Source organism: Lolium rigidum, chromosome 4 (assembly GCF_022539505.1).
Source record: "Lolium rigidum isolate FL_2022 chromosome 4, APGP_CSIRO_Lrig_0.1, whole genome shotgun sequence".
NCBI lineage: Eukaryota > Viridiplantae > Streptophyta > Magnoliopsida > Poales > Poaceae > Lolium > Lolium rigidum.
Genome location: NC_061511.1, coordinates 49,678,401 through 49,692,129, shown reverse-complemented (window position 1 = coordinate 49,692,129; position 13,729 = coordinate 49,678,401). Strand labels below are relative to the sequence as shown.

Here is a 13,729-nt window from a genome sequence, read left to right as displayed (position 1 = left end):
AATATAACTATCACATAAAGCATTCTTATCATGAGTCTCATGCATATAATTATTACTCTCCACATAAACATAATCTATTTTATTAGTTGTAGCGGGAGCAAATTCAACAAAGTAGCTATCATTATTATTCTCATCATCAAATATAGGAGGCATATTGTAATCATAATCAAATTTATCCTCCATAACAGGTGGTACTAAAAGACTACTATCATTATAATCATCATAAATGGGAGGCATATCATAATCAACATAAACTTTCTCCTCAATACCCGGAGGGCTAAAGAGATCATTTTCATCAAAACCGACCTCCCCAAGCTTAGAATTTTCCATAGCATTAGCAACAATGGTGTTCAAAGCATTCATATTAATAACATTCCCATTAGCATGCATATAAAGTTCCATGGGTTTTTTAATTATCTCTTCAAACACATCATGTCCTAATTCAAGATAAAGTTCATAAAGATCTCTCATATTTTTGTTGTTTTCCATTATGCCTAACTAGTGTAAACAAGAAACCAAAAGATGCAATTGCAGGATCTAAAGGAAATAGCTTCGAGTACTTACAACGGCGCCAGAAAATAGCTTGATGTCTACGGGTGCTTCTGTTCTTGTAGACAGTGTTGGGCCTCCAAGAGCAGAGGTTTGTAGAACAGCAGCAAGTTTTCCCTTAAGTGGATCACCCAAGGTTTATCGAACTCGGGGAGGAAGAGGTCAAAGATATCCCTCTCAAGCAACCCTGCAATCACAAAGCAAGAAGTCTCTTGTGTCCCCAACACACCAAATACACTTGTCAGATGTATAGGTGCACTAGTTCGGCGAAGAGATAGTAAAACACAGGTGGTATAGATGGTGGTAATATTGCAGAAAGTAAAGATGCAGTAAAACAGTAAACAAGCGGCGCCAGAAAATAGCTTGCTAGCGTAGGAAGCAATTCTTTGTGGTGGAAACAAGGCCTAGGGATCATACTTTCACTAGTGGACACTCTCAACATTGATCACATAATAAATAAGTTCTCTTCCTTTGTGCTACATATACTCTTGTTGGATGATGAACACCACTAATTGTGTAGGATTACACGAACCCTCAATGCCGGAGTTAACAAGCGCCACAACATTCGATATTCATGTTTAAGTAACCTTAGAGTATAATAGATCTTTGCAAAATAGACCAAGTACTAACATAGCATGCACACTGTCACCATCACACTACGAAGGAGGCATAGATCACATCAATACTATCATAGCGATAATCAACTCCATAACCTACAAGAGATTATGATCATAATCTACGACAAGAACTACACGATGCACACACTATCACCATTACACCATGCAGGAGGAATAGACTACTTTAATAACATCACATGAGTAGCACATAGATAAACAGTGATACAAAACACATTGCAATCATAAAGGGATATAAATAAGCACTTCACTACGCCATTCATAACAGTGAATAAGTATTCTGTGAAATATAGCCTAAGAGACCCACACGGTGCACACACTGTCACCTTTACACACGTGGGACAAGGAGTCTCCGGAGATCACATAAGTAAAACCCACTTGACTAGCATAATGACATCTAGATTACAAGCATCATCATATGAATCTCAATCATGTAAGGCAGCTCATGAGATTATTGTATTGAAGTACATAGGAGAGAGATGAACCACATAGCTACCGGTACAGCCCCGAGCCTCGATGGAGAACTACTCCCTCCTCATGGGAGACGACGGCGGTGATGAAGATGGCGGTGGAGATGGCAGCGGTGTCGATGGAGGAGCCTTCCGGGGCACTTCCCCGTCCCGACGGCGTGCCGGAACGAGAGACTCCTGTCCCCAGATCTTGGCTTCGCGATGGCGGCGGCTCTGGAAGGTTTCGCGTACCGTGGCTTATTCGTCTCGGGGTTTTAGGTCAGGGACCTTATATAGGCGAAAGGGCAAGGTCAGAGGGGGTCTGGGGCCACCAGACACTAGGGCGGCGCGCCCCCCTCCTGGGCCGCGCCGCCACCATGTGTGGGCCCCCTGTGGCCCCTCTGACGGTTCTCGGGTGTTCTGGAAGCTCCCGGGGATTCTAAGATCTTCGGTGTTGATTTCGTCCGATTCCGAGAATATTTCCTTACTAGGATTTCTGAAACCAAAAACAGCAGAAAACAGGAACTGGCACTTCGGCATCTCGTCAATAGGTTAGTTCCGGAAAACGCATAAATATGACATAAAGTATGCATAAAACATGTAGATATCATCAATAAAGTAGCATGGAACATAAGAAATTATAGATACGTTGGAGACGTATCACCCTTCCGCCTACTTAAAGTCTTCGTCGCGAAACCCTCTGTACCGAGAGCCACGATACGGAAAACCTTCCAGAGATGCCGCCACCGCCAATCCCATCTCGGGGGATTCAGGAGATCGCATCCGGCACCCTGCCGGAGAGGGGAATCATCTCCCGGAGGACTCTTCATCGCCATGATCGCCTCCGGAGTGATGAGTGAGTAGTTCACCCCTGGACTATGGGTCCATAGCAGTAGCTAGATGGTCGTCTTCTCCTTATGTGCTTCATTGTTGGATCTTGTGAGCTGCCTAACATGATCAAAATCATCTATCTGTAATACTATATGTTGTGTTTGTCGGGATCCGATGGATAGAGAATACTATGTTATGGTGATTATCAATCTATTACTTATGTGTTGTTTATGATCTTGCATGCTCTCAGTTATTAGTAGAGGCTCTGGCCAAGTTTTTGCTCTTAACTCCAAGAGGGAGTATTTATGCTCGATAGTGGGTTCATGCCTCCACTAAATCTGGGACAGTGACAGAAAGTTCTAAGGTTGTGGATGTGCTGTTGCCACTAGGGATAAAACATTGATTCTATGTCTAAGGATGTAGTTGTTGATTACATTACGCACCATACTTAATGCAATTGTCTGTTGCTTGCAACTTAATACTGGAAGGGGTTCGGATGATAACCTGAAGGTGGACTTTTTAGGCATAGATGCATGCTGGATAGCGGTCTATGTACTTTGTCGTAATGCCCAATTAAATCTCACTATATTTATCATATCATGTATATGCATTGTTATGCCCTTTTCTATTTGTCAATTGCCCGACTGTAATTTGTTCACCCAACATGCTTTTATCTTATGGGAGAGACACCTCTAGTGAACTGTGGACCCCGGTCCTATTCTTTACATCGCATACAATCTATCGCAATACTTGTTTTACTGTTTTCTTCGCAAACAATCATCTTCCACACAATACGGTTAATCCTTTGTTACAGCAAGCCGGTGAGATTGACAACCTCACTGTTTCATTGGGGCAAAGTACTTTGGTTGTGTTGTGCAGGTTCCACGTTGGCGCCGGAATCCCTGGTGTTGCGCCGCATCACATTTCGCCACCATCAACCTTCAACGTGCTTCTTGACTCCTACTGGTCCGATTAAACCTTGGTTTCTTACTGAGGGAAACTTGCCACTGTGCGCATCATACCTTCCTCTTGGGGTTCCCAACGGACGTGTACATCTACGCGCATCAGTGCTACCTACCTTTCTGCCAATCCTATATTTCATGCCAGAACTAAACATATTGAAATAGATTTTCATTTTGTAAGAGAAAGCGTAGCAAACAAACATCTAGAGATTAGATTGATTCCATCTAGAGACCAGGTGGCAGATGGCTTCACCAAAGCATTACCAACTCGGCAGTTTGAACAATTCAAGTACAATCTCAACCTGAAGAGAGTTGTGATTGAGGAGGGGTGTTAGAGTTCAGTCTATCACGCAGAAATTTAGATGAACCTAGATAGAAGTTTAGTTAGAAGTAGATGGTAGTTCAGATATATTTGTTGTAGATCTGATCGAACTATAAGATCAAGATCTTCCGTGTTTATCTCTTTCTGTTGTAACCTACCATGTACTTATCTCTGCCGTGTTGGGCATATATAATGAACACGAAACCGATGGAAGTCCCCATCGTTCCCAAAACCTCTATCGGTCATAGTCCCAAGTGGTGACGTTTTTCCTAAACTAACAACCGGTGCCGCCTTTCTGTCGCCCAAATTTAACCTCCTCTCCAAGTATGGGGAAAAGGCAAAGTATTTTAACAGTAGGAAAAATAAACTGCGTGAAGAAACTGCCGACTAAGTAGGTAGGCTGCGGAACACTCACATGCATGCAAAAGAGACCATTGTTCAAGCAAACCGGCAAGACCCAGACAAATGAACCCAGAAAAAGAAGAACCATCATACATCAATAATAAATTGCGAATGACTTCACTGGCATGGCAGGAGCAACGATCAACGGCAACCACGCAAGCATGAACGCCATAACTGAAACTCTGAAACAAAATAAATGAGTACTAAACCATATTTGTAAATTATGGTGAGGGAAGCCATATCTTTCATATTGATGGATTTAAGAAGCGGCCCAATGCCAATGGAACAACACCTAAATTAGGAAAATAAAACCACCTTCTGCAGTGGTAAAGAATCTCACTTTATCAAGGTCAGCCCATGCTTTCCATTTCGCTTCATAAAAAAGTTGGGACATTCAATTCATGCACGAAATTTTTTCATAGCGCGAAAATAATAATATATCCTCACACATAGCGAGAAACAACTACAACATGTAACTTCAATACGTACCAAGTCTCTTGAGTCTTCACAAAGCTAATCCATTTTCCAGCATGTCTACTTGCCAAATTTAGTAGCCACCGTTGGTTCCGACAATGTGTTTTAGACCTGCCAGACATGTTGTAGTGTCAATGCAAGAGTAACAGATGGACATAGGCGTCGAAGCTTTGACAAATTGCGCATATGGGCACTCTTCTTAGCTCTAATTTTCCTTTTGATCCTTCACATGCTAGCAAAAATGGGCTATCATTTTAAAATGATACTGCAAATACATCTGTCTGATATAGCAAGAAGTGGGTTAGCAACATAATTGACCTAAATCAATTAGTAATAAAAAGAAGGTAATCACTTGCGTACATATGAGTTTAGAATACACTGAAGCGACACATGAAAGCTGGTTATTTGATATGTCCCAGAGTTTCACCTGCGATTATAGACGTGCTAGTGCAATGCAAAGTTCGCGCCATTTTATCAGTTCCACTTGTTGAAATAAAGTGCAGAAAAAGTAGAACATCATTAAAAAACAACGATGTCACTTACTAGAAAGCAGTGTTCATTGTGTGAATCACATGCTAAGCTTTCAACCTCTGCTTTTGATAGAGAATTTATGATAAGTTCGTCCATTATCTCTTACATCACTCTTCAACAGGAATTTCAAATTAGCACCGATCTGCATCTCAAAATATTTACAGGAATACAACAAATTAGCACTGAACTGCTATAGTAACGCAATCCGGAGATGACAAAATTAACATTGAACCAGATCTTGACCGCACAAGAAGAGAAACCAAGGCTCTCAATACGAACTCCCAGAACCAAAGGAGAAGGTAATAAGCAAGTTCGCACATAATTTGTATGATCACCTTTAATTAATGGCTACACAAAGCGGATGCGACTTGATACTTCACTTCAACAATGAATCGATTGGTTTCCCCATAGTGGCATCATGAGTGGCGATGTTTATAATATTCACTACACCTGAAATACGAAAATAAACTCTATATGAAATCACAATACATCAAAATCAGGGAAGTAGAATTGAAGAGGAATCATAAGATAGGCCCCAGATTTTGCTTCTTTGGTGTCTACAAGTAGTACAACATCACCTAGGTGCATGCTGCCGAACACTAACCTGATGGTCGTTTAATTGTAGGATTAGCACCTGATACATCAGTAAGTAATACAATGATTTTCTCAAGTACGAACAAAATAGAAAGTGTCATAATTATGAACATAATATTGAATTAGGCAAAAAATTCATAGAATCCAAGAAGTCCAAACAGATACTTCTAATTTTCAGATAAAATTTCTGGAGAGAACATGCATATTTTGAGCAGTACGAGTACTTGTGTTCAAAATTTGCACATATATATGCTTGCACTCACGTCGTATATATGGAGGCCTCACACCGTTGCTTTGTTTGTCACAGCAAACTAGCCCCTTCTAAAGCCAACTTAGTTTTTGCAAAGAAAAAAAAAGCCAACTTAGTTAAGACCCCTCAACGAAAAAGTAAATAACAACAATGGCCAAAACAATTACACAAAGGATCTCTAAAGTACAAGAGAAAAAGGCGATCAACTCCCCTAAAATATATATACTACCTTTATCATAAAGCTTAAGGTTTATATTTTTTGAAAAGTTAAACCAAATAAAATTTGTTGGAACAAACACACCCTTAGTTTTCCGACACATAGCCTATACCTTATCTAGTGACTAGTAGGTACACCTCATGCACTTCACCTCGACAGCTCACGGGAGCCTTTTTTTTCTAGATAGTACCGACATGTAGTGAACATTAGCTATTAGCTTGTAGGTTGACAAGACGTCTTCCCACATGGATTCCTGATGTGCTTGGTATTTTGGTCCCGCGAGAGAGATTCTTCAGTTTGCGGCACGGATCAAGTATCTGCTCTTTCTTGCCGACATGTAGAAATCAACAGGATTGGTTATCAAGTACAGTAGAGTTTCTGTCTTAGGCTGTCGTAGACAGTATAGTACTGGGGCGGGCAGATAGTGCATTTCATTTCTACGATAATTGCTACAGGTTGTGGGAGTGCATAAAATAGAACACGAGAGGAGCCCAATAAGAGCTGAATATCCTGTCTCAATCCTATTACTATGTCTAGGCATGGGCGACACGACCCGTCTCTCTGCCGCATACGGCCGACCGGCAGTCTCTTCTCACGGGAGGGATTTCTGAATTCACAGCAGCTTGAATGCATGCATGCCACCCACGAATTTCTGTCTATTGATGATAACAAAATCCAAATTTGAGTCACGGACTAGTACTGCCTAGGGCATCTCCAACGGGGAGAATTGTGCGGTCGAAAAATGCGTCTTACACTTAGCTCCAGCGGACCGGGTTGTTCATAAAGATGCAATTGCGGTCCAAATATGTGTTTCGGATGCGTCTCTCCGGGTGATGTGTGGTCGCGCCGAGTGTACTCGTAATCTAACCTGGTCCCATAGGTCAGAGACAGCGAAATCGACCGCGCGAATTTCCTTTCTGTTTCTCTTCTTTGCTGCTCTAGTGCGACGGCGCCACCCCAACCCCACACTGCTGCACAACCGTTGTACACGCCATTTGTTCGGACCTCGCCGCGCCAGAGAACAGGATCGGAGTCGGGTAGGTTATTGGCCGCATCTGTCGGCTCTTTGGGAGCCAAACATCTGCTGGTTGTGCCGGCCACCCTCGCCACGCATACCTGTTCGCTCAATTGCGATGGTAGGTTTCTAATTTATTTTTTGGGCATTATTATGGGCGACCATTGATCCGCAGTTGCTACCCACGTAGATGGACATGTGGAAGTTACTTGAAAAGTTTCATTGTGAGGTCGTTGGCTGGCCATGAAGACATCGCGTGGTCATCAATATCATCTCATTTTCATGCATGCTTTCAAAAAATAAATATAATAACTAAGTACTTTGAATTTTTTATTTTGCTGTTTAAACATCCAAATTCATCCGCATGCCAAATGCGTCGAACGGAGTCGAAAGCCTTCCTAATATCAAGCTTGAAAAGCAAAGCCGCGGTATTTATTTTGTGGAATCTTGTGGCTAGGTTCTTGACATGTAGGAAATTGTCGTGAATACTCCTTTTCTTGATGAATGCACTTTGCGCATTGGAGACAAGCTCATCCATGAGTGGTAATAACTAAGTACTTTGAATTTGTTTATTTTGTTGTTTAAACATCCAAATTCATCCGCATGCCAAATGCATCGGCCCGTTGGAGGCACCCCAAACGTAAACGGACGCATGGTTCAAAACGATAAATTTTGTGTCCGTAATTTAACGTAAACGAACACGTTCGATTATTTTATACGTCCGAAATGCATCGCCTTGTTGAAGATGCCCTTGCAAACACACGCAATAGTGTGAGCCAGAGTACTGCACCACGGATTCTCTAGTACTCGGCCACTATAAGATAGGACGCACCACCCATGCAGTTTTCATCAACAACACTTGCATTTCAGAACAACAGGGCTGTTGCTGAGCTGTAGCATACCACAGCTAGCTGAATCCATCGATCCATGGCCACGTACTGTTGCCTGCCGCTGCTCTTCCTGGCGTTCTTCTTGCCGGCTGCGAGCAGCGAGACGACGCCGTGCCACCCCGACGACCTCCACGCGCTGCGGGCCTTCGCTGGGAACCTCACCGGCGGTGGCGCCCCCCTCCGCGCCGCGTGGTCCGGCGCCTCGTGCTGCGGCTGGGAAGGTGTGGGCTGCGACGCCGCGAGCGGCCGCGTCACGGCACTGCGGCTCCCCGGCCGCGGCCTTGCGGGGCTCATCCCAGGAGCATCCTTGGCGGAGCTCGACCACCTTTCCTTCCTAGATCTCTCCGGTAACTCGTTGGCTGGCGAGGTACCCAAGAGTCTGCAGACGCGACTCATCAAGGGCCTCGCCACCGCCGCTCCCTCACTCGGTACGCCTTTCACTGACATGCCATTGTTTGTGGGGGAGCGTAACCGCAGAACCCTCGACGAAGAACCAAACACAATAACCGGCACCAACAACACCGTCGTATCCGGAAACACCAACGTTCTCTCCGGGAACGACAACGTTGTCATGTGCGGGAGCAACAACACCGTGTCCGGAAGCAACAACACCGTCGTAAGAGGGTGCGACAATGTTGTGGCCGGGAGCAACCAAATCGTACGTGGGAGCAACCATGTCGTGTCCGAGAACAACAATATCGTCTCCGGGGACGACAACAATGTGTCCGGGAGCTTCTGTACCGTGTCCGGGAACCACAATACGGTATCTGGGAGCAACAATACCGTCTCTGGGAGCTACCATACCGTATCTGGGAGCAACAAGGTCGTCACAGGGGGTTAATCGTCTGTAAGTGTATTGTTCCCATCGGAGCTCAGCTCATCCGGCCCCCTTGTCCTAGTTAATTCGGTGAACCTCACAAGCACTAGGTGGGGTCAATATTCTGTGTCCTCTCTATGAGGTTAATGGTCTAGTATAAGTGTATTATCGTTCCTTCTTCTGTAACGGAGCTTAGCTCCTTGTCTAAGTTTAGTGTAGCCCACAATCGCTAGCTTGGTGGGGTCAATCGATCGTGTTATGTAACCTCATGGATGTAGCATCCTAGCTTTTCCTACTCTGAACTAATAAAATTTCCCTTCAGTATCTTACATACACATGTCGATCGTCCTGAAAATGTCTACCACGGTTTGCAGATGATGTAGACCAAGTGTGCTTGCTTTTGTAGAAATCTGAATCGTGAATGTATGTCTACTTTGGTGATTAGTTCATGTCTTCTATTCTCTGTCATGTGTGATCGATGCTTAACTTATTGTGCTGATTGGGCTATGTTCACATGGTGAATTATAGCTTCTTAATGTCAGCTAGCTAAATGGTTGCAGAAAGTTTGGTTGATGTCACCGCTGTCGTTGAAGAGACCCTTTGTCCAATGGTGGCTGATGATAGCTAAGTTGCAAAGACTAGATAGCTCTCACAATATTGGTAGGAGGGAATATATTCATCGATATATGCGTGCATGGACTCAGGTCGTATGGAGGGCTCACAGCATGGTCGTTTTGTTTGTTTGTTACTAGGGAACTGATGATGCCCTTTCAGGGAGTGCACTGGGACGTTTCAAACGAGAAGCTACCACTAGCTCTTTCCTGCACAGCTCATAGATTATCTCACTTCTCTCACACCCAACTTCCCTTGTCTAGTGACTAATACACCTCGTGTACTTTATCTCCACAGCTCACAAGAAAAACTGCAGCTTCCATCCTTCTAACTTGTATATGTAAGAGTAAAGTTTGAAAAAAACCTTGAAGTTGTAGACGATGTTGGAATCAAACCTTGAACTACTAATCCTGGAAATCAGCACCCCATACTTAGAAATCTCAGTCATTTCATACCCTGAACCAGTTAGGACCATAGGGGGCGTCAGCAGTTGGGCTTCTCGCTAATACATGGCGAGATAAATAGACAACTCGGGGAGCACATCTCCGGTGAGGTGGGATGAGAGCCAAGTGCCGGTGTAGTCCTAGATTTGAGGTTGGGTATGGAATAGTAGAGATGGAAGATCGAAATGATGAATCTGACGTGTTGACCAGGGACATTAGTGAGAGGACTGAGTGACTCCCACCGGGATCGCTTGCTTCCTGATGCACCAGACGGGTGCAAGGTTTAGATTGACCAGGATCAGTATATTCAGGGTGCTCATTTGCAGGATTTGGAGTTCGAGGTTTGATTCCAACACCGTCTACAACTTCGAGGTTTTTTTCCAGACTTTATGTAAATGCTAACTAGTAGTTATGTCAACAATAAATTTAAATATTTTCATGGTGACAAAAACCCTGAAATTAGTTTTACATACTGTACTGCTAAAGTTATGCTACCAATAATTAAGCTTCTACCTATTCTATGTTGACAATAATAACACTAAAAGTATGCCCAAAAACGCCAAAAGTATGTACAACATGTTTTACCTCCCAAAAACATATGCTCCCGGAGTCCCGCGATGAACTGTAAAATCATAAAACATGCTTAAACGAAGGAAAATATGATTTTTTTCACAAAATACATGTTTGTGTCGAGCATGTGCACGTACTTCATGAATAGGCATGTTGCCTGCATGACGTTGCCGCATAGTGTGTGGCCATCATGACACACTCACAAGCGCTTTGATTTGTGGCACAAATTGGTGTAATAGGGTACGTGTTTTTAGTGTCATTGTCCGTGACGATACTCCAGTCCTTCTCAAGCTGTCGAGCCTTCTCCATCTTCTCAAGCTTCTCACCCAGAGCGATGTGGACGACCGACTGAAGAATAAAAATGATTTCATTGTCCTCTTGTTAAAGCGTAAGAAATAGTTTCAATTGAAAATGATTCAATAATATCCCACATATTATAGTAATCAGATGATTTTAGAGCTCATGCATATCTAACCGCTCCATATTGTTAATGATAAAGGGCTGAATTGCATTCTACAATTATCATAATGATCGATAGGGTCCTAAAGATTCTACTCGCAGAACAGCTAACTTGAAAAAGTTAACAAATATAGTTTTTATTAATTAGATATATAAAAAATCGTGTATTTTCCCATGATTGCGGCCTATTTCCATCATGGGACATGCCTTAGTTTCGGGGTGAAGTCAAACACAAAGAATATCACGAAAGTGGGGAGTTGAAGACTAGCAATAGATGTTTGAGTCCTAGGAGTGTAGCCGTGTAGGGATTCTGACTTGGTGATTTGTGACTTCGAGCAGCAGAATTGGTAAGTGGGAGCGACAACATAGGAGGCTCAATATCTAAACCTGCAGGGTGAAAATCCAAGGTCTGACCTTAATTGATTGGAAATGCTCTTGTTGAAAGAATTGTTTTGTGAGTGCGTACTTTCTTCGGGGTGAAAACAATACACCTCTTTGATTAGGGTGATGATGGTGCTTGTGCATTGTTCCCTTGAGGGAGGCATCGTTTTTGGAGTTGATAGATTTATGGTGTTGTTTTGGTGGTGTTTGGTCCGCTCTTAGAAGGAACTGGTCATTGTAGCGAGAAATTTCTTTTATGTAATTTTTATTTCTTTTTTTGGATGTGTGTATTTGTATTGTCATTAGGGCACTACGTTGTTGCAGAGACTATGTATAATTGGTATCATCATGATATTATTATTCCCTTTATAAAAAAAACTTCCCATGATTGCACCTACAAACCTTGGAAACTATAACATAGAAATGGTTTGTAGCAATGGACGAAAGAAACATATCATGAATGGTGTAGAGAAAATTGACAGTTGCGCACTCTCGGTGATCAAGGAAGTAATCTAGACTTGTTGGTAGAACTTTTTTTCGAGAATACACTATAGGAAGTGTATCAATCATATAGAAGAAAGGCTAAGATGACGGATACAATTCCAAGAAGGCTACAACTCCACACTCGCCACGATATAAGGTCAAGGAGGCTACCACTCCGTACCAACACCACGATACATTGCCGAGCGGCAAACAACACACCTCTACAAACTCAATGGTAAATGACCCGCTTTGCCCAACATCCAGCCACAAGTGGTGAGGAGAAGAAGCACATTGTTTCCGGGCCGCATCACGAACCAAGCAAGACACCACCGAAGCCTGACCTCCACTCCAAGGCCAACAGCACCAACGTACCTCCCTCCATGCGCTTGTGACATCCTGGCCCAGGACTCAATAGGGTTGATAGGATACTCATATCAACAAGTTGCAACTTCTTTTTCAGAAGCTCATCAACAAAGAACTCTGAGGTTAAGCGTGCTTGGCCCGGAGTAATTTTAGGATGGGTGACCGACCGGGAAGTAGTTTCCGGGTGCGCACGAGTGAGAACAAACTGCGTAGGAAAGATATGTGTTGTTTTGTGGAGCTAGTCTAGAGGTCCTAGTGAGCTGTCGGGTAACAGGCCCAGCCGAGGGGTAGTCGGGGTGTTACATTTGGTATCAGAGCCGACCTTCACGGTTACAAGGGCGTGTGCGGCTCAGGGGTTTGGGCATGTGGCGCATGGCTGGTGTGGCCCGTAGTGGCACACGACATGGCACATGTGCTGGTACTGGACGCACAGACGTGTGCCAAGAGGGGATGTTCCTCGCCTGGTGCTGATCGACGAGGGCGTCGATCTTCTAAGGAGGGATGAGTGTGACATCCTGGCCCAGGGCTCAATAGGATTGATAGGATACTCATATCAACAATTTGCAACTTCTTTTCCTCAAGCTCATCAGCAAAGAACTCCGAGGTTAAGTGTGCTTGGCCCGGAGTAATTTTCAGGATGGGTGACCGACCGGGAAGTAGTTCCCGGGTGCACACGAGTGAGGACAAAGTGCGCAGGAAAGACATGTGTTGGTTTGTGGGGCTAGTCTAGAGGTCCTAGTGAGTTGTCAGGAGTAAGAAGACAGAGAGAAGAAGGCAGGGTCTCGACGCAAGCCTCAGGCAGTGGCCAGCGTCGGTAGCACAACACGTCGCCTCGAGACTCCAAATGTTGCATCGTCCTCCCTCAAGATGGCCAAGACGACATCTTCAAGAAGATAACGACACCATGGCGCCGCCGCCTAGTCTGGAGAACCGGACCTAGGGTTTCTCCCGACATCCGAGGGGAGCGAAGGCATGGTGAGGGCCATGAGCACGCCTCCAAGAAGGTAACAGCGCTTGCAGGCGTCACCGTGGTTAGCATCGGTCGCCACCGAGCAGGGTTTTCACTCCAGCCAAACACAGTGATCCCAATTTGTCAGAGCTGGACTGGAGAAGGGGAACATGGCCGAAAGCCTTCGTGTTGAGCCACCACCATCGAGAAGAGAGGAACATTGATGAAGGAGAGGGGTGTCAGCCACCACCAGCTTCGCCACGGCCACGTGAGACCATCGATCCACCATCACCGGTCGGACTGGAAGGTGGAGGTCTAGGTCGTCGTCGCCGCTTGGACGGTCACCTGCACCACTGTTAGGGCAATATGCTTGTTGTATTACAGGGGGCCAAAGGCCACAATATATAGTACATGTACAGGTGGAAATATGCAGGAAACTCCCTAACATATGGGGAAACTACAATATACAGATAGATACATCTAACACCCCCCCTCAAACTCATGGTGGATCCACAACACTGAGTTTGGATA

General features: G+C 44.2%; 1 protein-coding gene across 1 annotated transcript; it reads left to right on the top strand.

Moving 5' to 3' along the window:
• The first annotated feature begins 8,158 nt into the window (after positions 1-8,158).
• LOC124707992 (phytosulfokine receptor 2-like) lies at positions 8,159-8,962 on the top strand. The gene is made up of 2 exons (XM_047239680.1): positions 8,159-8,488; positions 8,588-8,962. The coding sequence occupies exons 1-2, from the start codon at positions 8,159-8,161 to the stop codon at positions 8,960-8,962; spliced, it is 705 nt and encodes a 234-aa protein (XP_047095636.1).
• The last annotated feature ends 4,767 nt before the right edge of the window (positions 8,963-13,729 follow it).

What these genes read in the sequence shown, in the direction of transcription:
- LOC124707992 (XM_047239680.1), top strand. Translation starts at nt 8,159, where the DNA reads ATGGCCACGTACTGTTGCCTGCCGCTGCTCTTCCTGGCGTTCTTCTTG. An exon ending in GTAACTCGTTGGCTGGCGAG is followed by an intron (nt 8,489 to 8,587) that starts GTACCCAAGAGT and finishes TTTGTGGGGGAG; the next exon opens with CGTAACCGCAGAACCCTCGA.